The sequence below is a fragment of the Mustela erminea genome, chromosome 14 (genome assembly GCF_009829155.1).
Source record: "Mustela erminea isolate mMusErm1 chromosome 14, mMusErm1.Pri, whole genome shotgun sequence".
Lineage (NCBI taxonomy): Eukaryota > Metazoa > Chordata > Mammalia > Carnivora > Mustelidae > Mustela > Mustela erminea.
Genome location: NC_045627.1, coordinates 83,544,393 through 83,570,010, shown reverse-complemented (window position 1 = coordinate 83,570,010; position 25,618 = coordinate 83,544,393). Strand labels below are relative to the sequence as shown.

The following is a 25,618-nucleotide window of genomic DNA, read 5'->3' as shown; positions in this document are numbered from 1 at the left end:
CACACAACTGCGCACTTCCCGTGTGTCCTGGCACCTGCATTCCTGAGTACTCGCTCAGAGAAATGAGCACTGCAAGTTTGAAGAAAAGCCTGCGCACAGATGTGCAGAGCAGCTTTATTGCTCAGAGCCGAACACTGGAAACAACCCAACTATGTCTTGCATGGTGAACAGTGACACACAGACAGTGTACGGCTCATGGTGGGGAATCCACTTGGAACCCCAGGGTTGGCAGAAAGGTTGGTTTTAACCTGAAGACATCTGAGATTAACAGATGCAGAAAAAAAGTCTTCTTGGAGTATCCTTCATCTGTCTAAAAGCAGTAAGTTTTGGGAAAGGAGGCTGCCAGAAATCCCTTCTTGGGGGGGTTCATAGAAAGAGTACCAACACCTGTATAGACAAATATTACCAACAACTTTATCTCCTGCCTGCCCTCCTAAAAATCCATGTCTTTCCTAAAAGAACCCTCTTTGTTTTTCCCTTTGAGTCCATTTTTTGCCCCTTCCCTTGTCCCTACTAAGGAATGGAAGCCTTTAATCTCAACGTTTGGAAGAGCCAGCTCCTTTTGTTGGGTCCCCATACAGATGAAATAAACCTTTTCCTTGAGTTAATGTTTATTGTCAGCCTAATTTCCAGACTCCAGCTCCTGAACCCAACAGGGCAGAAGAGATTTTCCTCCTCTAAAGGGGAATATTGCTCAGCAATAAAAGGAACAAACTATTTATTCGGGAAACAACTTGGCATCTCAGGAGAATCCTGCTGAATGTACAAAGCTAGTCCCAAAGGTTACAGAGCTATGATTTCACTTATCCGACATTCTTTTTATTTTTTAATTATTTTTTAAAGATTTTTGTTCATTTGACAGAGACAAGTAGGCAGAGAGGCAGGCAGAGAGAGAGAGAGGGAAGCAGGCTCCCCGGTAAGCAGAGAGCCCATGTGAGGCTCCATCCCAGGATCCTGGGATCACGACCTGAGCCCTGAGCCCGAAGGCAGAGGCTTTAACCCACTGAGCCACCCAGGCACCCCATTTATCCAACATTCTTGAGATGATAAAATTATACAGGAGAACAGAAGGACTAGGTCACCAGGCTCAGGGACGTCATGCAGTTCAACAAGGGGAATGCAGGGATCTTTGTGAAGCTGGGAATGTCCTCTGGCTTGATTGTGGATGTGGATACATAAACACACACGTGGGGAAACCTCACAGGACTAAATATATACATTTATAGGTGAAGCTGCAGGTTCCTGAGTAAGTCTGATGGATGGTCTCAATGTTAGTGTCCTGGCTGTGTAACTGTCCTGGAGTTTTTGTAAGATGATACCACTAGCAGACTGGCTGAAGAGTATGCAGGCTTCTCTTTGTGTTGCTTCTGACAGCTGCATGAGAATTTATGATTACCTACTGAAAATAAAGTCTTAAAAAATTCTATCGCCACTCCCCCCAAATTAAGTTAAACAGGCTGCTTTAAAATTAGAGAAACCAGGAGCACCTGGGTGGCTCAGTGGGTTAAGCCTCTGCCTTCTGCCCAGGCCATGATCCCAGGGTCCCGGGATCAAGCCCCTCATCGGGCTCTCTGCTCGGCGGGGAGCCTGCTTCCTCCTCTCTCTCTGCCTGCCTCTCTGCCTACTTGTGATCTCTGTCTGTCAAATAAATAAATAAATAAAAATCTTAAAATTAGTGAAACCAAATGTCATAGCTTTACATTACAGAAATTCATATGGCTTATGAGAATTTTGTCAACAATTTAGAAGAATGAATAAAAAGCTAAACATCACATCTCTTAAAATTTGCACCTGTTTCTAAAACATATAAATTTAAGACATATTCCAGCAGGAAGTAGTAATGAAGAGGGGAAGGTCCCTTTTGCCAAGATTTTACATGTTAAGTACAAGGCGGGGTGCCTGGGTTAGTTAAGCATCTGCCTCTGGCTCAGGTGGGACCGAGTCCCACATCAGGCTCCCTGCTCAGTGGGGAGCCTGCTTCTCCCTCTGCCAGCTGCTCCCCCTGCTTGTGCACACGCATGCTCTCTCTCCCTGACCAGTAAATAAATAAAACCTTTTAGAAAGTGAATAAATACAAGGCAAGGTTAAATGCTGATGTGCTTAATTATGCTCACTGCTTGTTATTGCTATAGCTTAATTAACCTAATCAAAATGAAAACAGTGATTTTTGCACAATTTTATGCTCCTTGCAGTATGAAGATCACTTTAGAATATAAATAGTTTTGCAGGTTTACTGGACAGTATTTAACACAGAACTTGTAACTGACACAGGGCCCTTTTATGTAATCAGCTGGCCACAATTTTCTTCTACTGCCTCGGGCTCTGTGGTAGGAGGAGGCAGGGCCCTGCAAAGTTGGCTAGTCTTCTGTACAGCAAGGGGAGGAGAGGCACTGGGGGCGGTAAGGAGATTTGCTTCTTAATGCTGCGGTATTGACCATGGCTTCTGGGTTCTTCTGTAGACTCGATGACGCAATGTTTCTTCCCCACTTTCTCTCTTTCTTTCTTTTTTATTATTTTTAAAGATTTTATTTATTTATTTGACAGACAGAGATCACAAGTAGGCAGAGAGACAAGCACAGAGAGAGGAGGAAGCAGAGAGCCCGATACGGGGCTCGATCCCAGGACCCTGGGATCATGACCTGAGCCTAAGGCAGAGGCTTTAACACCCACTAAACCACCCAGGCGCCCCATCTTCCCCACTTTCTAAAGGAGGATTCTCATCTTTTAGACAGATCTCTTACTGAATTCTAACTAAATCCAGGATATCCATTTTAAGATCTCATTTAAGTACTGCATATCCCACTTCAAATTTTAAGTGGATCCTTTCTCTGCTTTCCTATCCTTGAGCCAAAACTTCTCCACCAGAACAGAACCCCTCTGACCTCTGCTTGCTTTCTCCATAACCAGTAGCTTCTGTGCTAGGAGTTCTCTGGAGCTATTAAAAAGGCAGTCCTTCCCTTCCACCAGTCTGGGGCTCCCCCTTCCAGTATCTACTGGTTGGGAACAATGCCACCACTTTCTAGGAGAAGAATACACAGAGATGGCTGGTCTCAGGAGAGAACAAAATAAAGCAAGATGGGGCCCAGGGCCAGGGCATGAGCATAGAGGAAACCTGTCCGCCTTCATATGGCCCTGGCCAGGTCAGCAACTCTCTTTCCAAAACTATCCCTATTTCTAAAGAAAACTTACAAGACGAAGTTTTTAATGAACTTAAAACATTTTTCTTTAAAGTAGGCTCCATAGAGGGGGCCTGAACCTACCACCCTGAGCTAAAATCAAGAGTCAGATGCTCAATGAACTGCACCACCCAGGCGCCCTTTAAAACAATTTTTAATTGTGCAATTAACTTGGATCCAGCACCCTACCAGGTATGGGAACTGCCTTCCTTTGCGGGTAAACCAGGTTAGCAGCAGAGAGAGCAGTTAACACAGAAGTCAAGAGACCTGAGGTTCCAGACACAGAGTTGCACACCTAAATGCCTGCAGGGGCTGGTGGACACTGAAAGGAACGACCGGAGCTTAAGAACCTGAAGCGGTTCTCTCTCCTTAAACAGACTCAGTTCACACCCTGCCTCAATGGGCATTCCAGCATCTCCGAAGGCTAGCCCTGGGTTCCTCTGCAATTCTGAAAACATCCTGCCCCTGCTCCCTAGGGGTTCTTTACTCTAGCTGGCTCAAGTTCTGTTGGTACTTTTGCTCCTACAACTGGACTTAAACATCCTTTTCCTTCTTTGCTCCAGTTCTGAATAAAGCCTACTCGTCACAAATCCTCCTCTAAGGGACACCCCACAATAATTCTCTTTGCCTTGCTTGTCTTCAACAGTCCCCCCAAATGGTCTGTGCTAGACACCAAAGGCTCAGACCTGTAACTCTGGCTCTGATTCTACTAGTTTCCAGATCCCTCTCCTCCTCAGCTTCCAAAGTGCTTCCAGTCCTAAGTTTAACTGACACTTTTAGAAGTCTGGCCTCTAAAGCAGAATGAATCATCTTTCATTCTGTTCCCCCTAAACTGTTTTCCTCCAGACGCCCGAATCTTTCAATTCAGAAAACATGGTGTCCGTCTAATTCCTCCCTTTCAAGATGATGACCCAATCTTCTCAAGGCTTCCTTTATGAATGCCCCGTTCAGTGGTATCACCTTAGCTGAGGGCCTGTCCCCCAACAGGCGAACTTCTGAAGTGGTCTAAGTGGGATCTAACCTCTCGGGTTCCCTCTGCAAGGTACTGCCCGTTTTATCTGCTGAGACTCTTCGGCCAACAGCAGCTCAGGATCTCAGTGGCTCCTGCTGAGATCTTGAAAACCAATTTCTATGGTCAAGAAACTGGGTGGGGCAAATAGTAGGATGAGGCAGCTTTCTCCCAGGTTATAAGGAGAAGGGCCACAGTTTCCCACCCTCGGAGTACACACGGAGCTCGGGTCTATACCAGTGGATCTAATAGCGGCACACTTTTGCCCCGAAGGAACGTTGGCAGTACCTGGAGACAGGCTGAGCTGTGGCAGGGGCCAGGGGTGTTCCACACCCTGGGATGCACAGGGCAGCCTCCCACAACAGAGAACGGTCTGGCCTCAGAGGTCGACAGCGCCCAAATTGAGAACCCCTGGTCTAGCACTTAGGAAAGGAGGAGTCAAAGCCATGTAAGCCCAAGGCAAGTCTGGTGAAAGGATCTTGGAAGAAAGGAGAGAGCATCTTAACCGCTGCCAGAGAAGATCATTAGGATTACCTAAGTCTTCTTGGCACTGGAAAGAAAAAAGGCTGGGAAAGAAGGCCCTATTTGCATTGGAAAAAATGCATTTCTGTACTGATAAGTAATAATGTTATGAATGCTTGTGTTTTAGTAGACAAAGGGTTGTTCTCTGGGACTGCGGATAACCCTGTTGGAGCAACTCTCACTGTTGCAGGAACAAGTATGGACATAACCACGACACGTGATAGAGACTCGTCATTTTAACTCACTCCATCAAACTGCGAACTTACCACACAAGCAGTCTTAGAATAATTATTTCTTAAACTAGTGCTGTATATCGCTACGCTATACCTTGGTGCACACAGCTCCCTTGGCCTATAATCTCCAACCCTCTGCTGCTTTCCCTAAACCTAAGCCACCCCTTCTTTTGACGCTCAGTTCCAGCCCCTCCTTCTATAAGCACATCTGTCCATGCTATTTATGTAACACTGGGAATAAATCAAATCTTCTATAGCCTTAATGGCACTTCTTAACACATATACCTTGTCTCTCCAACTAAAAATGTAATTTCCCTGAGGTCAAAGATTGTGTTGTAAACATACAGACCCCCAACATTAATCAGAGTACTTTGCATAAAGACACCCCACCCCTTCCTCCTGGAGTTACTAGTAATGGACTCTGCGCGTATTAACAGTGAGCGTTTACTGAGTACTTACTAAGCACCAAGGGCCGTTTTAAGCACTTAACATCTAACATCGCCCTAATACTACTGTCCTCCCCACTTTGCAGGAAAGGAAAGAGAAGCAGAACCTCAAGAACCTGTCTTGAGGTTGTCCCGCTAGGAGGCAGTGGAGAGGTGCTCTGACTCCAGGGCCTGGATTTACGGCAGATGTATAATTTCTGCTTATGCACGTACTCAGCTCTCACTGCCCAGATGCCACAGATGTCCAAAAAAGTGCTGTCGGTTTTCTTGAATAACAAAAAGCTGAACAAGATATGTATCTAGTTTAGCAGTTCCAACAACTCAAAGTCCTTTACAGGATTAACCTAACAAGGAAGTATAGCATCAAGAATATTTTTCAAGAATGACCTTTTGTGGGGCACCTGGGTGGCTCAGTGGGTTAGTCTCTGCCTTTAGCTCAGGTCATGATCCCAGGGTCCTGGGATCGAGACCTGCCTAGGACTCTCTGCTCAGTGGAGAGCTTGCTTTCCCCCCTCTCTCTGCCTGCCTCTCTGCCTACTTGTGATCTCTCTCTGTGTCAAATAAAAAAAATAAAAATCCTTAAAAAAAAAAAAAAGAATGACCTTTTGTGAAGTATCAAGTTGCCTAAAATGTTTTGGAACCACAGGGTGACCAAGTCAATTCCCTACAAATTGGGTTGCCCAAACATAAGGGACAGGTTTGTTCTGATGTATTTGCAGGGACAACAAAGTCCTTCTGAGAAGGCAAGCGTGGCTGAGTGTCCACGCTGTGACCTTACTGCTGGATGTCAAGGGCACACTGAACACTCACCACCTCCCAGTTCCTCATTGGTGAGATGAAGCCACTACTACCTGTCCAATAGGAAAGAGGGCATTGGGTGCAGGATATAAAATGCTCTCCCTGGCCTATTGTAAATTCTCACTCAATTCTGCCTTTCCATTTATCTTTTTCTTTTAAAAATTTTTATTTGAGAAAGAGTGAGAGACAGCACCAGTCGGGGAGAGGGAGAAGCAGACCCACAGCTAAGCAGGGAGCCCAGGCAGGACTTGATCCCAGGATCATGACCTGAGTGGAAGGCAGACAGTTAACCTATTGAGCTACCCAGGCGCCCCTTTGATCTTTGAGAGGGACCAAAATTGGCCCGACTTTGCAATTCTCTACCCTCCATGCCACCTGCTATGACAGCAATAAACCGAGATCATAGATGATTCTCTACCACCAAGGCTCAAAACCTTCCAAGGCTCTGGACAATCCAAAGGATAAACGCCAGCATTCCTTAAACTGCCCCCCTTTTGTTACAGTGTTTTTCCCAATTCTCTTCTCCTAAAATCTAAACCCAGCTCCCAAAGAGCCTCTTTCTCCCCTAATGGTCCTGATCATTGCTCCCTCCTCCGAACCCACAGGCAGACTGTGGACCCCTGGGATTTGTATGTCTACATAACAGCAGATTTGTTGGATACAGTTCTAACTTCTCCACTAAAAGAGAAATTTCTAAAAGCTAAGTGTTCAGGGTCTTTAGTGTATCTGCCATGGGACATGATGCCTCACACATGGCAATAATAAAAGCTAACATTAAATGACATCTGATTCTACACCAGGCACTATTTAATTAATTAATTAATTAATTTGACAGAGAGAGAGAGAGATCACAAGTAGGCAGAGAGGCAGGCAGCGAGAGAGAGGGGGAAGTAGGCTCCCCTGCTGAGCAGAGAGCCTATGCGGGGCTCGATCTCAGGACTCTGAGATCATGACCTGAGCCTAAGGCAGCGGCTTAACCCACTGAGCCACCCAGGCGCCCCATACATCAGGCACTATTTCTTTTTTTTTTTAAAGATTTTATTTATTTATTTGACAGAGAGAGATCACAAGTAGGCAGAGAGGCAGGCAGAGAGAGAGGAAGGGAAGCAGGCCCCCTGCTGAGCAGACAGCCCGTTGCGGGACTCGATCCCAGGACCCTGAGATCATGACCTGAGCCTAAGGCAGCGGCTTAACCCACTGAGCCACCCAGGCGCCCCCAGGCACTATTTTAAAGGCCTCACATCCCCCTATGGCTAGATGCTATTATTCTCACCCATTTTATAGATCAAGAAACTAAGATCCACAGAGGTAACCTGTCCAAGATTATACTGCTACGAAGTGACACAGCCTGTGCTCAAACCCATGCAATCTGGCTGCAAAACCACATTCTTTTTTTTTTTTTTTTAAAGATTTTATTTATTTATTTGACAGAGAGAGATCACAAGCAGGCAGAGAGGCAGGCAGGGAGAGAGGAGGAAGCAGGCTCCCTGCCGAGCAGAGAGCCCGATGCGGGGCTCCATCCCAGGACCCTGAGATCATGACCCGAGCCGAAGGCAGCGGCTTAACCCACTGAGCCACCCAGGCGCCCTGCAAAACCACCTTCTTAACCACGGTGCTAGAGTCACCATCCCATCAATCACATTAGCTAATTAATGTAAATGAGCTTTAAAAAATATGAAAGACAATAAACCCCAATAAATCCAAACAAATCCAAACAAAATCCAAAGAAATCCAAACAAAGTCCAAAACAAATCCAAACGAAATAGGTCTCCACTACCTCTAAGGGAGGGAGGCAGTAGTGCATGAAATTTAGCATCAGACTGGAATTGGAACACCAGCTCTTACCACTTTCTAGCTGAGTGACCCTGAGCAAGTCACATGATCTTTTTTTCAGCATCAGCCTCTGTAGCCAACAGATTAAACTACCACTGTGTGGGATGGTTCATAAGAATTAAGTAAGATCAGGGGTGCCTGGGTGGCCCAGCTGGCTAAAAGTCTGCCTTTGGCTCAGGTCATGATCCCAGGGTCCTGGGTTTGAGCCAGGCATCAGGCTCCCTGCTGAGCCTGCTAAGCTCCCTTTTCCCTTTTCCCCCAGCCCCGCTTGTGCTCTCTTTCGCTCACTCTCCAATAAATAAATAAAGTCTTGAGAAAAAAAAGAATCAAATGAGATGACACAGGTAGAGCCAAGAACAAGTCCGCCACACAGTATGTGGTCAATGAAGGCTGACTCTAAAAGGAGAGTCAAACTGCGAAGCCCTGGGAAATTTCTTTACTAAACTGTTAAAACAAGTATAAAATAGTACTCACAGTGTCATAAAGGCTTATATCTTTGCAGCAATATCCCAATATGACTTTAGTAATTTTCTTAATACCCCAAGCCCGTAAGACAATCAAATAACATTAACTACTCCTAATTAAGCAAACAAGAGTTCTGCCTCTGGGCATAACACTCACTGAAGGAGCGCTCTGAAGAGCCTTTAAAGCAAATGGGAAGAATGAAAACGTTTACAATGAAGCAGAAGTCAAGATGACAACGAAGTGCCCCATATCCAAATGTGTGCGGGTTTTCTGGAAAGCATGCCCTAGGACGAAAAGCTGGATAGTGGGAATGCTTCATGTGATGAGAAAACCCTGACGACGTATCAAAGAATCTACAGTTTGGGCCAGTCCCCAGAACAGAATTGGGTACAACAGGTGCAATGGTAACCCTGGGAAGCAGGTTTCAGCTCAAGTTCAAGGCAGCGGGGCGGGAATGGGCACCCCTGAACCGCGCAGAGCTCACCCATGGAAGATGCTGGGGCTCCAGTAATGAGATAAAGGGCAGAGGGAATTCTTTAACTGGTCGCTAAGTCTGACTAACTCCGAGGTCCCTTCCTAATGTTGGAGATGGGCCGCACAAGACAGGGAAACGCTCTGCTCAGAAAGAGACCGTGACTGTATTTTAACCATCTTTTCAGTTAAAATAGGGAGTGGGGGTGAAATGTAATAATTGGGGAAACGTGGCAATAGAGAGGTAACATCTCTGCAAAATGCCCCTAAAGATCCTAAACTCCGAGGCTCCCAGGGCCTAGTGGCTCCGATTCCACTCATGGTGCGTGCTCTCGCAAAGAAGCTTCTAGAATAGCTCCCAGCCCCTTTCTCACCAGTTGCTATTGTCACCCCTCCTAAGAGAAGCGGAGGCCGGCTCCGCCAGAGGCCTGGAGGGAGATCGGAGTCGCGATCAGCCCCGGGTGAAGGGTCTGAGACCGATCCCGCGTAGAGGAGGCTCCCACCCAGGACGTGCAGCGGGCTCCCCGGTCCCGTTATATGAGAAGCCCCCGCCGCCAGTGCCAAGGTCGTCCCCGACTCCTAGGACGCCCGGCGCCAGCGCACTCACCAGCGCGCTGCCATGCAGCAGCCGAGCAGCCGCTCGCTCCATGGGTGCTGCAGACCAAGCCGCTGTGCCAAGCCCAATAAGTCCCTGCTCAGTGCCTCGGGGCCCAGCGGCAGCTCTTTGGGGCGGAGCCAGGGCCTCGTCTCCGCCCCGCCCCCAGCACTCCTATCTGGCCCCGCCCCCTCGCGCCTACGGAACTCCAAGAGAGACATACAGGTCCCCTCTTCGCCTTTGCCCTGCGCACTGTTCACGCGAGACTTGGACAGGGCAGTGGGGCGGGAAGAGAATCGGAGACACAACAAACATGGCGGCGGCAGCGGCTGCGACGGTGACGAAGACAGCGGCGGCGGCGGCGGCGGTGGCGACGGCAGCGGCGTTAAACAAGGCAGTGGGAGTTACTCGGTGCTGTGGTCAGGTGGTAAGTAGCAGGCTTCCGGCTCGGACGGCGGCGACACAGCTGAGCAGGACGGTTAAGAAGAAGCGGCTGCAGGCGAGAGCCGGGTTCGCGGCGGGCCGGCTGACCCCACCCAGGAGTCAGTCTCAGCCGAGGGTTGGGCGTGGTCGGTCGGTGGGCAGGGTCACGACCCGGGACGTTCCTGGCCCGAGTGCGGAATGTGTGGTCCTTCGGTTCCGGGAGCCCCGAGGGAGCAGCTCCTGTGGGCAGGGGCGGGAGACTCCTGGGTAGGGACCTGCTTCTCGCTCTGACAGGTGGTCGTGTGGGGGTCGCCCCGAGGTTTGCGTCTTCACCGGGTCCCACCTCCTGGGGCTCAGCGGAGGCGCGGGTCTCCTGGGTGCTCCGAGTTCTGATGAGGATGCTGCCCAGACGCCAGTCCTGGGCTCCTCCTTGGGAGGACTTTTAAAACCTCTGTCTGTTACCTAGTGGTCCAGCTTGGGTTAGTTTCTACTGTTTGTGCCCTCTAATTCTGCGGAGATGTGAGGTTTGGGGAGGGCTTTGCAGCAAAGACCTATTCGGGTTCATACAGGTTTAAGTCTGTCAGTAAACTGTAGTGCAGGTAGCCAAGCCGTGCACCTATGAAGTACTCTTCTAACTGAATTTGAATCGAAGTTAAACCGGTTCCAGCTACCACTACCAACCACGTGGCCCATTTAGTGTCCCCTTAATGTGCTGTTCAGAACCCTAATGAGAGAAAAGCGGGAGAAGAAATAAAGGCACTTTAAATTGTGAGACCTAAGGAAATTCAGGTTAGAAGAAACAAAACTTATTTAGAACAAAATTTTAAACGTCCGGATTAATGGTATTAAAATTCCATTTAATTTTAATTGATGAGGTGCCTTCACAGATATAGTTTATCATTGGGAAATCGTAACAGGGAATTGAGATGTTTGGTATTTTTTTGCCCCTCGGGGTTCAAACTGTTTCCCAGAAAACCCTGTGTTTGAGGCTGTGATAGAGAGCATAATAAGGATGAGAGTCAAATGTTCCCTTGCTGGGGGTGCCTGGAGGTTTTCTTTTTAACCCTTTCCCATGAATGTTTTCCTGCAAGGCTAGTGCATTGCCTAGCAGTACTAAGCCTGACCCTTTAAGTGTACAGCACTGAGCACAAATGAAATTAATAACTTAAATTTAAGAAGGACATAAGAGCTTGCCAAATATGAAATCGTTAGAAATCCACGGAGGCGGTGGGGAGTCATAATAGTGCATGTTTTTCTTTGGTGATTCTTTGGAGCTTTTGTTGACAGGAACCTGTTGCTTTGTTCTTTGATTATCTGTTAGATTAGTTTTCTTTTCTGGTAATGGTAAAATTGGCAGAAGTTATTTTCTTATTAAACCTGTAGATGCTAATTAACTTTCTCATAAAGGTTTTGATCTGTGGTGTGCTTTTCTTTGCAGACCTCTGTATGGCTTTTCAATTTTAGTTGAAATTCTCTCCATGGCCTTTTGGAGTCCCTTGGTGTGTCTCCAGAGTAAATTTCGATTACTCTACATTTCATCAATGTTGGAGTGGCAAGAAAAAGGAGGAACTGATTTGGGGTGAAAAGGTTAGAGTGTGTAGCTCCTGTTTTGGATATCTCCTGACTATATGTTTTACTTTTATGTTATGTTTTTTGATTTCTCAAAGCTTCATAATGTTCCTTTTTGCATTCAAGGAATTTTTTTTTTTTTTTGGACAGTTCTATAATCAGAGGAAATGTGTTCTCATTGTCTTTGAAGGTCTGTGTTAACTCTCTATACTAATCAGTCCTCATTTGTCAGGCTTCTTCATTGATGTGTATTCTATGGCAGAGTAAATCTTTCAGTGGCTATAATTATTGGGCTATTAAAATAAGCATATCTATTGAACTGTAGTCACTTTATTTATGAAGGCCTACCTAACCGCCAAATTAAGCTATTGTATCAGTAAGTTAATTGCTAAGTATTCTACCTTATGGTTAGTAACCACCAAATGGTAGGCGAATAAAATAGATCTTTCTATTCCCTAATCATGTTCTCAGAATTCTCCCATAGCTTTTAAAAAAGATAGACTTTGGGAAGAAGGTAGGTTAGAGAGATTCATCTGGTTCTTAGGTCACTGCTCTTTTGTAGTGTAGGCTGTCTTCCAATTCACATCATGATGCCTGTTTTGTTAGTTCTTGGTTGAGAGGGTGTGTGTGTATGTGTGTCAATAACTTCCTATTTATAATGTGAGACTGAAGAACTAATATCAGAAGACTTCATGCAAATAAATCCTTTATCAGAAACCAAGGAAAGTCAGAGAATAGTTTTAAGTGAGTGGTTTAAAGGTGAAGAGGTTTTCATGTTCTTCTGGGATATGGAAGCTTCTTTTCTTTTTTTCCTTTTTTTTTTTTCGAAGCTTATTTTCTTAAATATTTCTTTCCTTCACTAGTGTGTGTAGCACCTGGTTGTTTTGTAAGAACCTTATTTTTGAGCCTTGAATGGATAATTTGGGAGAAACTGTTGGCATGACAATAGTTCAGGTACATTCTACCCAGTTTATGCACACATGTACCTATACCTCCTGGAATCCCATACCAGACCCAGCTCAGAGTAATCACAGGGAGGACTCACACAGTTCGCCATATCATAAGGAATGATAATCATACGGTATGGGAATAATTCTTCTCTGGTTGATGTAATTAGATAATCAGTTAGTGGAAAAAGTAGATCAGGCTAGGAATACACTACCCAAATCTGTAATAAATATTGGAGAACTCAAATATGTTCCTTTTTCTGAAGACATGATCTTACATATTAAAATTTGTGTAAGTTTCTTTTGGCTCCAAGATGTTGGATTCATGGCTCATGGAAAAGATACCTTCAGTAAAAACAGTTTGCTGATGTCCTAAAGTAGATATTAATGGTATGTTTGCAAAGGTTTTTAAATTTATCCGTGTCTTGGGGGCATTTTTGGATTTCAGTTCATTTGTGGAGTTCTTAGATTAAACTTTCAGTCAGAGACTGATGATTATTTTATTAAAGACAGGAAGATGTCTTGGCTATAAAGCCTTTATTTTCTTTTGATACTGGGAAGTCTTCTGTAGTTTCACAGTTATTGCTATTTTCCTGTTTACTGTCGCTTAGAAATAGTGACTTGAGATGAACAAAGCAGGATTTTGAACCAAAGGCTCCATGTACTTTAGGCAAAGGCCTGTCCTTCGAGGTGGGGTGGGGGGTGTTGAGAGAGAGAGATGTGACAAAGGTCAAGTGAGCGCAAAAAGTGCTTAGGAACGGAGTGACACTTAATTTTTAAGTCATTGCAGAATGTCTGAGGTTGAAAACCATATCAGTATATTTAAAAACTCTTTAAGAAGAGATTTTTTTTTTCATTTTTACAATGTAATCTTCCCTTTTTCATTGGCATTCTTTGTTTTGTTTTTTTTTAAGTCCATCATGCCTTATGATTGAAAATCAGCACACAATTTATGGCAGAGAATGCAGTGAAATTTATAATGTGACAATGTGATAATAGCCAAGACTGTCAAAATATGCCAGCCATCCTCTGTAATTAGGCTCATTTGTGTTCTTAAAACTTGAGATGCATGTATAAAAATACCATGTTCTTCTGCTTGCTTACTGGCAATCTCGTGCATTTTTTCTGCACTGTCACATGTTCTCCTGTAGCAGTGTTAGGCTTTCTAATCAGAAATTGGTAGGATTTATCTTGCTTATTGAAGCCTATCAAAGTGGAAACATCCCAAATATCAGCATTTCTTTCTTAATTATAACTTTTATAGTTAGGACACAGACAATCTATAGGGCCTTACTGGTCCTCATACTTTTTATTTCTTTTTTCCTTTTATTGTGGGGGCCTCTTCCTCTAGTACTATATTGAGTAGCTGTAGAAATAGTAATCATCATGGTCTTATCCTTGATTCTAAAGAGAATGCAACTAAATTTTCTCCATTAATTGGTGTACGTTTTTGGAAGATATCCTTTATCACCTTGAGGAAGTTTCAACGTTCCAAATTTGAATAAATGATTACTGTAATTTTCTTGCCCCTAGTGTTGTCTTTGGCACTCAGATGTCAATCTGATTGTTTTTCTTATGTGAGTAAACTGTCTTTTTTTCTCTAGGAAATTTTATATTCTCTTTGTCTTCTTTGAGGTTTTAAAATTTCAAATGTGTCTAAGTGTTGTTTTAGTATCATATACTATTTTGCACTCTATGATCCTTTTCCATCTGAAAGGAATCTTTAATTTTGGAAATTTCTTGATTGCTATATTTTTAAAAAAAATATTTTCTCTTTGTTTACATTTCTGTGTTTCTGAAACTCATTTTAGAACTCTATCTACTATATATCTTACCTTTTCCTCTTTTTTTAAAGAATTCTCATTTACTGGGGCACCTGGGTGGCTCAGTGGGTTAAGCCTCTGCCTTCAGCTCAGGTTGTGATCTCAGGGTCCTGGAACTGAGCCCCGTATTAGACTCTCTGCTCAGCAGGGAGTCAGCTTCCCCAAGTCAGTTTCCCCCCTCTCTCTCTGCCTGCCTCTTTGCCTACTTGTGATCTCTCTCTCTCTCTCAATAAATAAATAAAATCTTAAAAAGAAAAAAGAATTCTAATTTACTTTATTTTACTTTTTAAAAGAGATTTTATTTATTTATTCATCAGGGAGAGAGAGAGAGAACAAGCAGGGGGAGCGCCAGGCAGAGGGAGAAGGATGCTCCTTGTGAGCAAGGAGCCCCATGTGGGACTCAGTCCCAGAACCCAGGGATCATGACCTGAGCCAAAGGCAGCCGCTTAACCCACCGAGCAACCCAGGCATCCCTATTTCTTACCTTTTAATGTGTATATTTTACATTGTTTTCCACTTGTGTGTGTTTTGTTGTCCTTTCCTTTTCCTTTTATTGAGATACAGTGTTACCACAGATTATTGTAGATATCATTCTTCATAATCTGACTGGCTCACTTTTAACCCCCAACCAGAGGGCAAATTTTTTTTTTTTTTTTTTTTTTTATTCGACACAGAGAGAGAGACAGCGAGAGGGGGAATACAAGCAGGGGGAGTGTGGGAGAGAGAAGGAGTGGGAGAGGGAGAACCAGGCTGGATCCTAGGTCCCTGGGATCATTACCTGAGTGGAAGTCAGAGGCTTAACAACTGAGCCAACCAGGTGCCACCAGAGGGCAAATTTTAAAGGACAAATGAATAGAATCAACAGTAGTCACAGAACAAATAGTAATACACTGATTAGAAAGCAGAGAGAACCAATTCAGATAAGCCAGGTAAGATGAGAAAAAGCAACTGAAACAAATTTGTTCAGAAACCAACAGTAATCCTTAAAGAAAGTTGAGCCAGACCAAAGCAAGTGATTTAAATAGAGAGCCTAAAAGAGTAAAGTAAGTATGAGTTTGGGCGATTGCAATTTGGACTCTGTGGATTACTGAGACAAAGGTAAACTATGTTCGTTTCATTCTAACCGAAGAATGGATTTAAAGGAGAGCTGAGCATGCTCAGTTGATGAGGTGACTGATAGAAAAAGGGAAAAATACTGAATCTGGGACAGAGGAATGTTTTGACCCGAGGTATAACCATTCTTTGCTGCAAAAATAGCAGAGAACATGTCATATGCTACAGGTGTTGGGGGATACTTTACATATGGATACTTGTAAAACTTACAGCAGCACTGCCAGTGATAATATTATTCTGGTTTACAAAATAAGAAACTATAGCTGAGAGAAGTTTCTGTTCAGAGTCTTCAAGCTAGTAGTTTGGGCTAATACTGTAATACTCTGTTCATCCAACTGAAAACTGAAAAGCAGTAGTGGTAATAATAATGCCTTTTAAATCCCCCTCGACATCTGCTCAGAAGGGTGGAAAAGAACTTTTCACAAATGTTGCATTAAGAACAATGATAATTTTGTCACCTGCACATTCTTATTTGGATACGTATGTTCAAAATAAAGAACAAGTTAACTGTGAAGAGAGAGGAAGACAAGAAATACAGAAATTAAATAGATCAGTCCGGGGCCAGTAAACAAGGGAAACCAAAAACAGCCCTGTATCCTTCATTAGTTCCTGAAATAAATCACTGCACTGCTGTGTAGTACACCTCTCTCTATGAGGAACAGCACTCACCATATCACAGTCAAGGGTTAGTCTGTATTTAGTAGAGTGCTAGTTAAGCTAGTTAAAAACAGAAGTTTGGGTCTTAAAACATCAGTCAAGCTACGGTCAGTTGGGAAATGTGCCGTCACTGAAGCCCTCTCATTTCTCAACTCCACAGTTCTTTCTTTGGAAAACAGGCTGAAAAGTACTCTGAGTGGCCCAGACATTCTCAAAGAAGAAAAGCTTAACTGGTGGACTTAAATGACTGAGATATTAAGATTTTTATTATTAGGACTGGGTGGTATTGGTGTGAAGACAGACAAAAATAGACCAGTGAAACAGAATAGAGCATCCAGAAATAGGGTCACATAATACAATCACCTGATTTACAAGGGTAGTAACAGAGTCTAGAGAAAGGCTGGTCTATGAAATGCATGTTGCTAGACAGTTGTCTCTCTCTTTGGAAAAAAGTATATTTCAACTCTTACCTCACAGTATACATACACAAAGCTCAATTCCAGATAAAGTATGAAAAGTAAAAAAAAAAAAATAGTAAAGCTTTTAGGAGAAATTGCAGAACATCTTCAGGGAAGATGTTGGCAAGGATACAACCCTAAATGTAAAGGAAAGAAATGGGTAAATTGGACTATGTTAACAACTTCCAGAGTGAGAGAAGCCGCTGAAAATATACGTATCCAATAAAGAGCTCATATCCAGACTATTATAAAGAACTCTTACATAGTAACTAGAAAAAGACAGAAAACCTAATAAAAAAATGAGCAAAAGATATTTTGAACAGATATTTCATTGGGTACGAAAATAGCAGGTATCTCTGTGCCTAATTTACATAAAAAGTGTACAGTTTCATTAGTTATCAAGGACTAGAAATGAAAACCAATGTGATACCACCACGAGCTCACTGGAATGGCTGAAATGAAAAAGGCAAAAAATACCTGCATGTTGAGGAGGATATGGAAGAACAGAGTTCCTCTTCAGTGCTTGCGGGAGTGTAAACTGGCATAAGCACTTTGAAGAGCCATTTTGCATTGCCCAAAGCTGAATATATGCAAGCCCTGTGACATAGCAGTTTCAGAAGTCAGGGTCGCAGAGTCCTTGCCAGGCTCTGGGGCACCAGTACTGGAAGGGTCCACCCTGGGACACTGGTGGCCTTCTGGTTCCCCATGTGGGTGAGACTTCATGGATATGTTCACTTTGTGATGACTCGTTGAGCTTTATGTGCTCTTCTCTGTGTATGCTGTGCTTTGAGAAAAAGTTAAGCATATATGTTGAGAAGTAACTATTCTTAGCTTAAATTCCATTTTACTGGCTTTTAAAGATAAGGATTTTTTAAGGTAGAAATTACTTATTTAATAGTTGGAGTTTAGGGGAAAAAATGAGCAGAAGACATACTTAAGAAGATCTTACACATTTGCATAAAATTTTTTTTTAATTTTTTTTTAAGATTTTATTTATTTATCAGAGAGAGAGAGAGGGGGGAGAGAGAGAGCGAGAGAGAGAGCGAGCACAGGCAGACAGAATGGCAGGCAGAGGCAGAGGGAGAAGCAGGCTCCCTGCCGAGCAAGGAGCCCGACGCGGGACTCTATCCCATGATGCTGGGATCACGACCTGAGCTGAAGGCAGCTGCCCAACCAACTGAGCCACCCAGGCATCCCTGCATAAAAATTTTTATTGGGGGTAAAGACCTTTGTCTCCTAGGTGTTAGATTTTCTTATCTTGTTCTTACTAGGAAACTTTTTGGTTATTTAATTTCTGAATTTGGGCCATAAACTTAGGTGAAATCCAGTTTAGTTTGTGGTCACAAAATCTCCTCAGAGATTTCCCTCTACATGAGGATCAGGTATTTCTGTGGGTTTTTTTGTTTTGTTTTGTTTTGTTTTTTGCAATAATCATAGGGGTGCATATAAAGTTTAGAATTTGTGTTTTTTTTTTTAATTTTCTTTTTTAAATTTTTATTATATTCAGTTAGCCAGCATATAGCATAGCATGTTTTTGATGTAGTGTTCAGTGATTTATTTTTTGTTTTCTTTCTTAATTTTTCCCCTCATTCTCAGAGTGACTAAGATGATGCATGGTGGTAGAGATGGTGGTTCGGATTTCCAAGGCAGAGGTCAGGAAACTGTGACCTATAGCCTTATCCTGGCTCAAGGCCTGCTTCTATAAAGCTTTATTTTGGAACATAGCCATACTCAATTTGCTCACACGTGATTTGTGGCTGCATTTAGCTATAATGACAGAGTTGAGTAGTTGCAACTGAGACCTCATAATGGGCAAAACCTAATATACTACTGTCTGACGTTTTTTACAGAAAAGGGTTGCCAGCCCCTGTTTTAGTGCACCTATTTCTAGAGCATTCATGTGAACCCTATGATTTGAGAGTCTTTGCTGTCTGAAATGATAGTCACTAGCCATATGTAGCTATTTCCATTTAAATTAATTAAAGAAAATAAAAAACTCACATCGTTTGTATCAGCCACATTTGAAGTGCTTATTGCTGTGTGTGGCAAGCAGAACTCTATTGGACAACGGAGATATGTAACATGTCTATCTAGAAAATTCTCTGGCCTTGATCGAGCTACCTTTTTTTTTTGGTCTCCTTCATTGATAATCCCTGCTGCTGTGCCTCTTTCTTTCCTGTGAACTTTTCTCTTTTTTTCAGTCTTTGTAACTTTTTTCCATCCACTTAAGACTGAATTTGGTCCCAGTTTATTTAAATATTAAATTCAGCAAATTTTCACAATTTTCTCTATGTGTTCTCTAGTTCACCAAGAAAATAAGATATTTAATGGCGGGTACTGTTTTCTGTGTTGTTTTGTATACCTTACACATATTAATTTTTGTCACTGTTGTTTTGATACATACTGGATCTCCCTAAATAGTGTGAAATTATTTCAGTTTTTTTCCCCTAGGCATAACAAATTGTAAACTTCGAAAGAAAAAAGAAGAAAAGGATAAAGCAAAGATGGGTGAAAAGAAACCAGAGCCTTTGGACTTCGTGAAAGATTTCCAGGAATATCTGACTCAGCAGACTCATCATGTGAACATGATTTCTGGCTCAGTTAGTGGGGACAAAGAAGCAGAGGCTCTTCAGGGAGGTAGACTCATCTTAATACTATTAAATAATTCATTTTTCATAAATATATTAATACTCGTATGTAGTTATCCATGTGGTGAAGACCACTATTCACTAATGTGTGTCATTCCAGTTTTACTTAGACATAGGGCAATTTGTTTTCCTTTTAAAACATGTCAGATTTTTGTTGAGGGAGAATGAAACTTCCCCTGGGCCTAACACGGTCTAGAGAGGCATTACAGTCTTGTCGGAAGGTTAGGAATTCTAAATACCTGCCCCATCTTCTAAGTTCTGTGAGCTAACAGTAGACACAAGGAACCCAAAGGGGGTGCAGCATTAGCTTCCCTACACAAAGGATTTGGCCAGTGGGAAATCTGTATTTGATCAGAGACACAATAGGGGTTTCTTTTTCTTCTCTCTTTAAATGAAGAAAGGGCTTACCAAGTTTACTTCTCTAGACAGAGAACGCGCACAGAGAAGGCGGCGACGCACTTGAGCCTGCTCCAGATAGACTTTAGTCTGGTTTGCTTACCACACGGTCTGGAATCTGTTCCTGAACGTAGCTCAGGGGTCAACAACTACAGCCCGTGGGCCCCATCTGGACTGCGAATTGTTTCTGTATGACCTGCAGACTAAGAGTGATTTCTACATTTTAAAATGGTTGGGAAAAAAAAAAATCAAAAGAATACTATAATATATGCAAATTGTATGAAATTCAGACTTCAGCATCCCTAAAGTTTTCTTGAAACAGAACTACACTTGCTTGTTTGCATATTCTCTAGAGCTGTTTTTGTGCTAGAACAGCAGAGCTGAGTAGATCTCGTAGAGAACAGATGCCCCCACAAAGCGTAAGGTGTTTAGTATCTTATCCTCATGGGAAGGGTTTGCTGCCCCCTGACGTAGATAGTCTGTGGCCTTGTTGTCCAGGGACTAGCAGCAGAGACTAGGCATCACCTGGGAGCTCGTTAGAAGTATAAATTGTCAGACCCCACTGCAGATCGGCTGAATCAGAATCTGTTTTAGTAAGCTCCCCACATGATTAATACACACATTGAATTTCGAGAGACACTGGGTTGGGAGAGAAATCGAAGATGGGGACACTGAGCCTTGTTCCTCCAGTGCAGTGGCCCCCTTGGATATTAGATTTGCACCAACCAGCAAAATCACTGCTCTTCTCTTAGTGAGGGGCGGGGGCAGGCAGTGGAAGAGGGGGCTTGACTTGTTCATACCGGTACTGCTGTTTCCTGTGGATGGAGTAGAATAGTTTCCCCCAAGAAGTTGTAGGAATAAAAATGTCCCTCCCAACACTCTAGTGTACATGTTCCTGGGCCGGGATTCAACAGACCAGGGTTGTAGTCCCCACTGCTTGCTGGATTTCCTGATACGAGCACTTTGCCCCTTCAGTTTCTTTATAGATACAAAAAAGTAGTTGGGTTAAATTAAAAGTAAAGGGCTAGATGAATATCTTGTAGCTTTCAAATTCTTACAGTTCTAACATTCAAGGCTATCAGATACAGTATCTTCCTTTATGTGCCTCGTTAAAATTTTAAGATCCTAAATGCATCCCAGTATCTAGAACATGTATAAACCAAATGAAACAGGGCAAAACTCAAGATTAATTGCTTTAGACAACAGTAAACTGAGTTAGGATTTGGGGAAATTATCGTGACTGCCAATTCTAATCCTTGTAGAACGGGCTAGAGTCTTAAACATGTATAGCTTTGCCATTACTATTTACTCCCCTGGGTTCTCCAGACCTGTCACATAAGGATAATACCCTATTCTCTTCTTCAAAAGCATGCTGAAGACTGATAAAATTTATGTGTAAGTAATTTGAGTTCCCCCTATAAAAGGTTCTGAACAGAATATACTACTACTTTTGTATGAAATTGACCTCTATTTGGAAAGTCTGTATTTTCTGAGTTTGGCTTTTGTGCTAAATAAACTATCAATTTATGAAAGATTTTCTACCACTCAAGACTAAAATGCTAAATTGAGTTGATTCTGAGATGCATAATTTCTTTTGCTACACTTTGTTTATAGCTGGAACAGATGGTGATCAAAATGGACTTGATCACCCATCTGTTGAAGTTTCCCTGGATGAAAACTCAGGAATGTTAGTAGACGGGTTTGAAAGGACCTTTGATGGAAAGCTCAAGTGTCGGTACTGCAACTATGCCAGCAAAGGAACAGCCCGGCTTATCGAACATATTAGAATCCATACAGGTAACGGCAAAATGTCTGGAGAAAGCATTTCTTTGGGAGCAGGAGAGGGGCCAAGGGAGGCAAGTTGGTATGGCATATAAGTAGTTCTGATAGTTTAAAATTGAAGATTGATTTAGGGTATGAATAAATGAGGAAGTTACTCCATTTTTTCCAAACAATGGCATAACAACATAGAAACGGGAAGTAAGGGCCCATCTAGAGCTTCCCCTTCCTTAGCAGTCTTTCTTCTCGATTCACATTATCTCTCAGCATCTGTCTGCTTCTTAGGCTGGGCAGGTTATGGCTGGAGATAGTGTGAAGTGATAAAATGTTTTTACTTTTATGCTTACTAAGTATGTTTCAGTTGCCGACCAGGGACAAGGCTTTGACACAGTTGCAGACTGCAGACTGCACTGCTAATCTATACAGTTGCAGACTGCCCTGCTAATCCTCAGGGCTCCTTTGCCCTCCCACCTTCTGAGAAGCCCTCCTTACTGCCCTCCCCTGGCGCAAGACCTGGGCCCATGTCTCACCCTTGTGCCACATGGGGTCTCAGGCTGCGTCTGGGGACAGGGCTCATGTCAGGGCCATGTTTGTGCCCACAGAGCCTAACAGAGCATAGTAAGGAGTCAGTACTTACTTGTTCCATTAATGACCAAATCTCTTATTCCAGATATTTATTTTCTATATTTGCACCATTTTCAGCTAACAGCACTGACCCCCAGTTGTCCCTTTTGGCAACTGAAGAGGAGGGGAGGAAGATCGAGGCGGAGCCCTGCCATTTTGAAGGGACACGTAGCATAATTCGTACTTGGACTGGGAAGCTTATTTCCATTTTGAGCTTTCTGTTTAATAGAAGGACTTTTTAGAAAATGTTTTTTGTATTTTTTCCGGAGGAAGGGGTATTGGTGTGTGGATATGTATGATGAAGTGTTCATGTATAGATGTGTCCATAAACATGTAACTGACACGTACTTTGATAAAGTCATTATTACGGAGGGAATATTACTGTCAGTTTTGCTCTCCTTTCCCCAGATGCCAGTTGAAACCATAACAGTTTTTACACTGTATTGACTAATAGAACATATCTATAGATCTCAAGTTGTTGCTGATAAGTTAAGCTTTAAGTTGACAGATTTCTTCTAACCAATGGGCAGCACACGAAGCTTTCCATAAATGAGCTACTCTTGTAGTTTCTCCCCCATTTTTCTTTTTAAACAGGTGAGAAACCTCATAGATGTCACTTATGTCCGTTCGCATCTGCTTACGAGCGTCATCTGGAAGCCCACATGCGTTCCCATACAGGAGAAAAACCATACAAATGTGAACTATGTTCCTTCCGCTGCAGTGATCGAAGTAACCTGTCCCATCACCGAAGGCGCAAGCATAAAATGGTACCAATTAAAGGTGCTAGGTCTTCCTTAAGCAGCAAGAAAATGTGGGGAGTTTTACAGAAGAAAACAAGCAATCTGGGCTATAGCAGAAGAGCATTAATCAACTTAAGTCCACCTTCCATGGTGGTTCAGAAGCCAGACTACCTTAACGATTTTACCCATGAAATCCCAAATATCCAGACTGACTCCTATGAAAGTATGGCAAAAACCACATCAGCTGGTGGCCTACCAAGGGACCCCCAAGAACTCATGGTTGACAACCCTTTAAATCAGCTCTCAACTCTGGCAGGACAGTTGTCTAGTTTGCCACCGGAAAACCAAAACCCTGCGTCTCCTGACGTAGTTCCCTGCCCCGATGAGAAGCCTTTCCTGATGCAGCAGCCCTCTGCCCAAGCAGTGGTTGCTGCCGTGTCAGCAAGTATCCCTCAGAGCTCCTCTCCCACAAGCCCTGAACCTCGGCCGTCACATAGTCAGAGGAACTACAGTCCAGTGGCGGGACCGAGCAGTGAACCAAGTGCCCACACGAGTACCCCCAGCATAGGAAACAGCCAGCCGAGCACTCCAGCTCCGACCCTGCCGGTCCAGGACCCGCAGCTTCTGCACCACTGCCAGCACTGTGATATGTACTTTGCCGACAATATCCTTTACACTATTCATATGGGATGTCATGGGTATGAAAATCCTTTTCAGTGTAACATATGTGGTTGCAAATGTAAAAACAAGTATGATTTTGCCTGTCATTTTGCAAGGGGACAGCATAACCAACACTGATTGAAACTAATCACATTATGCTTTACTTGGTTTTACCATTTTGTGTTTTATAGTTTTGTTTGTTGGTTTTTTTTTCGGGGGGGGTCGTTCTAATAAGGTGTCTGCTAATTTAAATCTATATATTTATAGAAAAGTTGGACAGTGGAAACAAAATTTTTTTTTTCTATAAATACCTGGTCAGGCTCATTTATGTATTAGAGCAGTGAGACACGCCGGAGTCTGTTTTCTTCTTCTCACTTAGATGGTTGAGAACTGGAGTGCAGTCGTAACCCTAACAGGTATCATTTAAATTCCCCATGCTTGCGGTCTGTAAACACTTCTGAGCTTACTGATACTTGGTATTCAACATACACATCAAAGCTAGATATTATTTCCGCCATATTTCAACATGGTAGAATTACCGTCTCTTAACAAAGTCTGTTATGAACAGTTGATTGCAGTGTTTGGTAGAGGAATTGCCCTTAACCTCGTTCTGTCAACGTGCTGTTTTGTTCACATTGCGGAATGTTCGCAGTACATTCCTTTCACCTGATGATCACAGAGCTAGTCAGGGTAGCAGATCCTTTTTTTTTTTTTCCTTAAGGGGAAATGCAAAACAGGTCATTCTTTTTAAATTCAAGTTAGAAAAATATGAGGTAAAAGTTCTGAAAAGAAATGAAACCTAAATGGAATGGGTTTAATACTTAAAATACCTGTTTATTCAATTTCTAATTTAAATATGTGTCAAGTTTTCCATTGGATTCTTTTTATTCTGATTTATTGTAAAAACCACATGAGAATGCTAGAAACATCAGAGGATTATCTTTAAAGATGCCTTTTTGTTTTTTCCGTTTAATTTGAACCTTTAAATTCTTCACTCTGACGTCATTAGTGTCGGGTGAGTTTAATAAGTACACTGAGAATCTCTTATTCCTCCTATTCCTTTGATGACCAAAGAGGTACAGTGGGAGTCATCCATCTTATTCCTTGGAAATGCAGTCCTTCAAAAGAAAAAAAATCTCTGAAGTTTCCGTTTCCTGCCTTCTGTCCATTTACTGCCTGTAATTTCCAAGAAGAGGTGGGTGTAGAAACACATGGGCAAATAGGATGGCGAAGTAATACTTAAAAAGATGAAAACGTGTCCAAAACAAATCCTGGTTTTCCCTTCAGAATTGGCCATTTAAAATACTTTCTGTGAATTGAGCTTGTAGTGCTAATTTGCAGTTCTGCCCGTTTCTCATGGACAGTGACAAAACTATATGGAGACTGAGTTGTCGCCTTAGTAGGAAAGGGTACACAAGTGGGAAAATAGATATAAAATGCATTTAAATGTGATATTTGTTTACAAAAATAAGACTTGCTAAATCTAGAATAATTTTGAATAGGAGGCTATTGTTTTTATATTGTGTAATAACTAGCTTACTCTGAAGAGAGCTTGGTCAAACAATAAAATATATTGTTACTAACTGTGGTTTCCGTGTACTTTGCAAAAGTTTCATTTTTAATTTGGTTCAAATCTTGAAAGTGTTGCTAATTGGCTTCTTAAAGAGAATACCCCAACTATGAAGCATTTATTAAGCAAACAGGACCTCTACTCTTCTATAGTAAAGAAAAAGGGAAGTGTTGATGGTAGGCGTCCACCAGAACCCCCACGGGCCAAGTTAATGGATCTTCTGCCCTCCCTTCCGAATGCTAGAAAGCCATTAAAAGAGTTCTCATGGTTTAATATCCAGTCGAAACTAACCTCAACAGCATTGTTCAAAGAGCAGTGAGGAGTCTGTCCAAACTCTCCTCTGCCTGAGGCTTCTAAATCTACAGTTGAGTTTCTCTTGTTGCTTAAATCACTCATTGCTTAGATCAGCTTGAATGCAACCATTTCCAAATGTGGAACTTGGCTCTAGTATTTATTTATTGCCAGAAAGAAACAGGTTGCTGTCATTTGGAAGATTTTGTAATTATTTTCTTCCTTCTCACTTTTATTTTTCACATAAAAGCAATACCCCAAGATAGAAAAATGAAGGCTTTCATTAAAAGAGAAAGAACCCTCTTGTTAAAACCAGTTTATTAACTTTATATTCTGGGCCAAATAGTGACAAACACTTCTTTTCTGGCAACT

At 42.7% G+C, this 25,618-nt stretch overlaps 3 protein-coding genes across 5 annotated transcripts in view; 1 reads left to right on the top strand and 2 right to left on the bottom strand.

Moving 5' to 3' along the window:
- The window catches only part of ACADSB (acyl-CoA dehydrogenase short/branched chain), a 40,335-nt gene extending 30,611 nt beyond the window's left edge, over nucleotides 1-9,724 (bottom strand). The window contains exon 1 of one of the 3 annotated variants that reach the window (XM_032313528.1): nucleotides 9,561-9,724. In XM_032313528.1, the coding sequence (XP_032169419.1) occupies nucleotides 9,561-9,602 (42 nt within the window). In that variant the 5' untranslated portion in view covers nucleotides 9,603-9,724. The remainder of the gene's footprint in view (nucleotides 1-9,560) is intronic. The other 2 variants (XM_032313529.1, XM_032313527.1) reach the window with 2 other exon arrangements.
- The window catches only part of PSTK (phosphoseryl-tRNA kinase), a 29,350-nt gene continuing 11,466 nt past the window's right edge, over nucleotides 7,735-25,618 (bottom strand). Inside the window, exon 7 of the mRNA XM_032313530.1 lies at nucleotides 7,735-7,774. The gene's annotated coding sequence lies outside the window, so the exon portion shown is untranslated. The remainder of the gene's footprint in view (nucleotides 7,775-25,618) is intronic.
- On the top strand, nucleotides 9,601-24,969 carry IKZF5 (IKAROS family zinc finger 5). The gene is given in 5 exon segments (XM_032313523.1): nucleotides 9,601-9,703; nucleotides 9,706-9,975; nucleotides 18,990-19,175; nucleotides 21,197-21,379; nucleotides 22,580-24,969. Coding segments are annotated over 5 exon segments (1,686 nt in total). The 3' UTR covers nucleotides 23,524-24,969.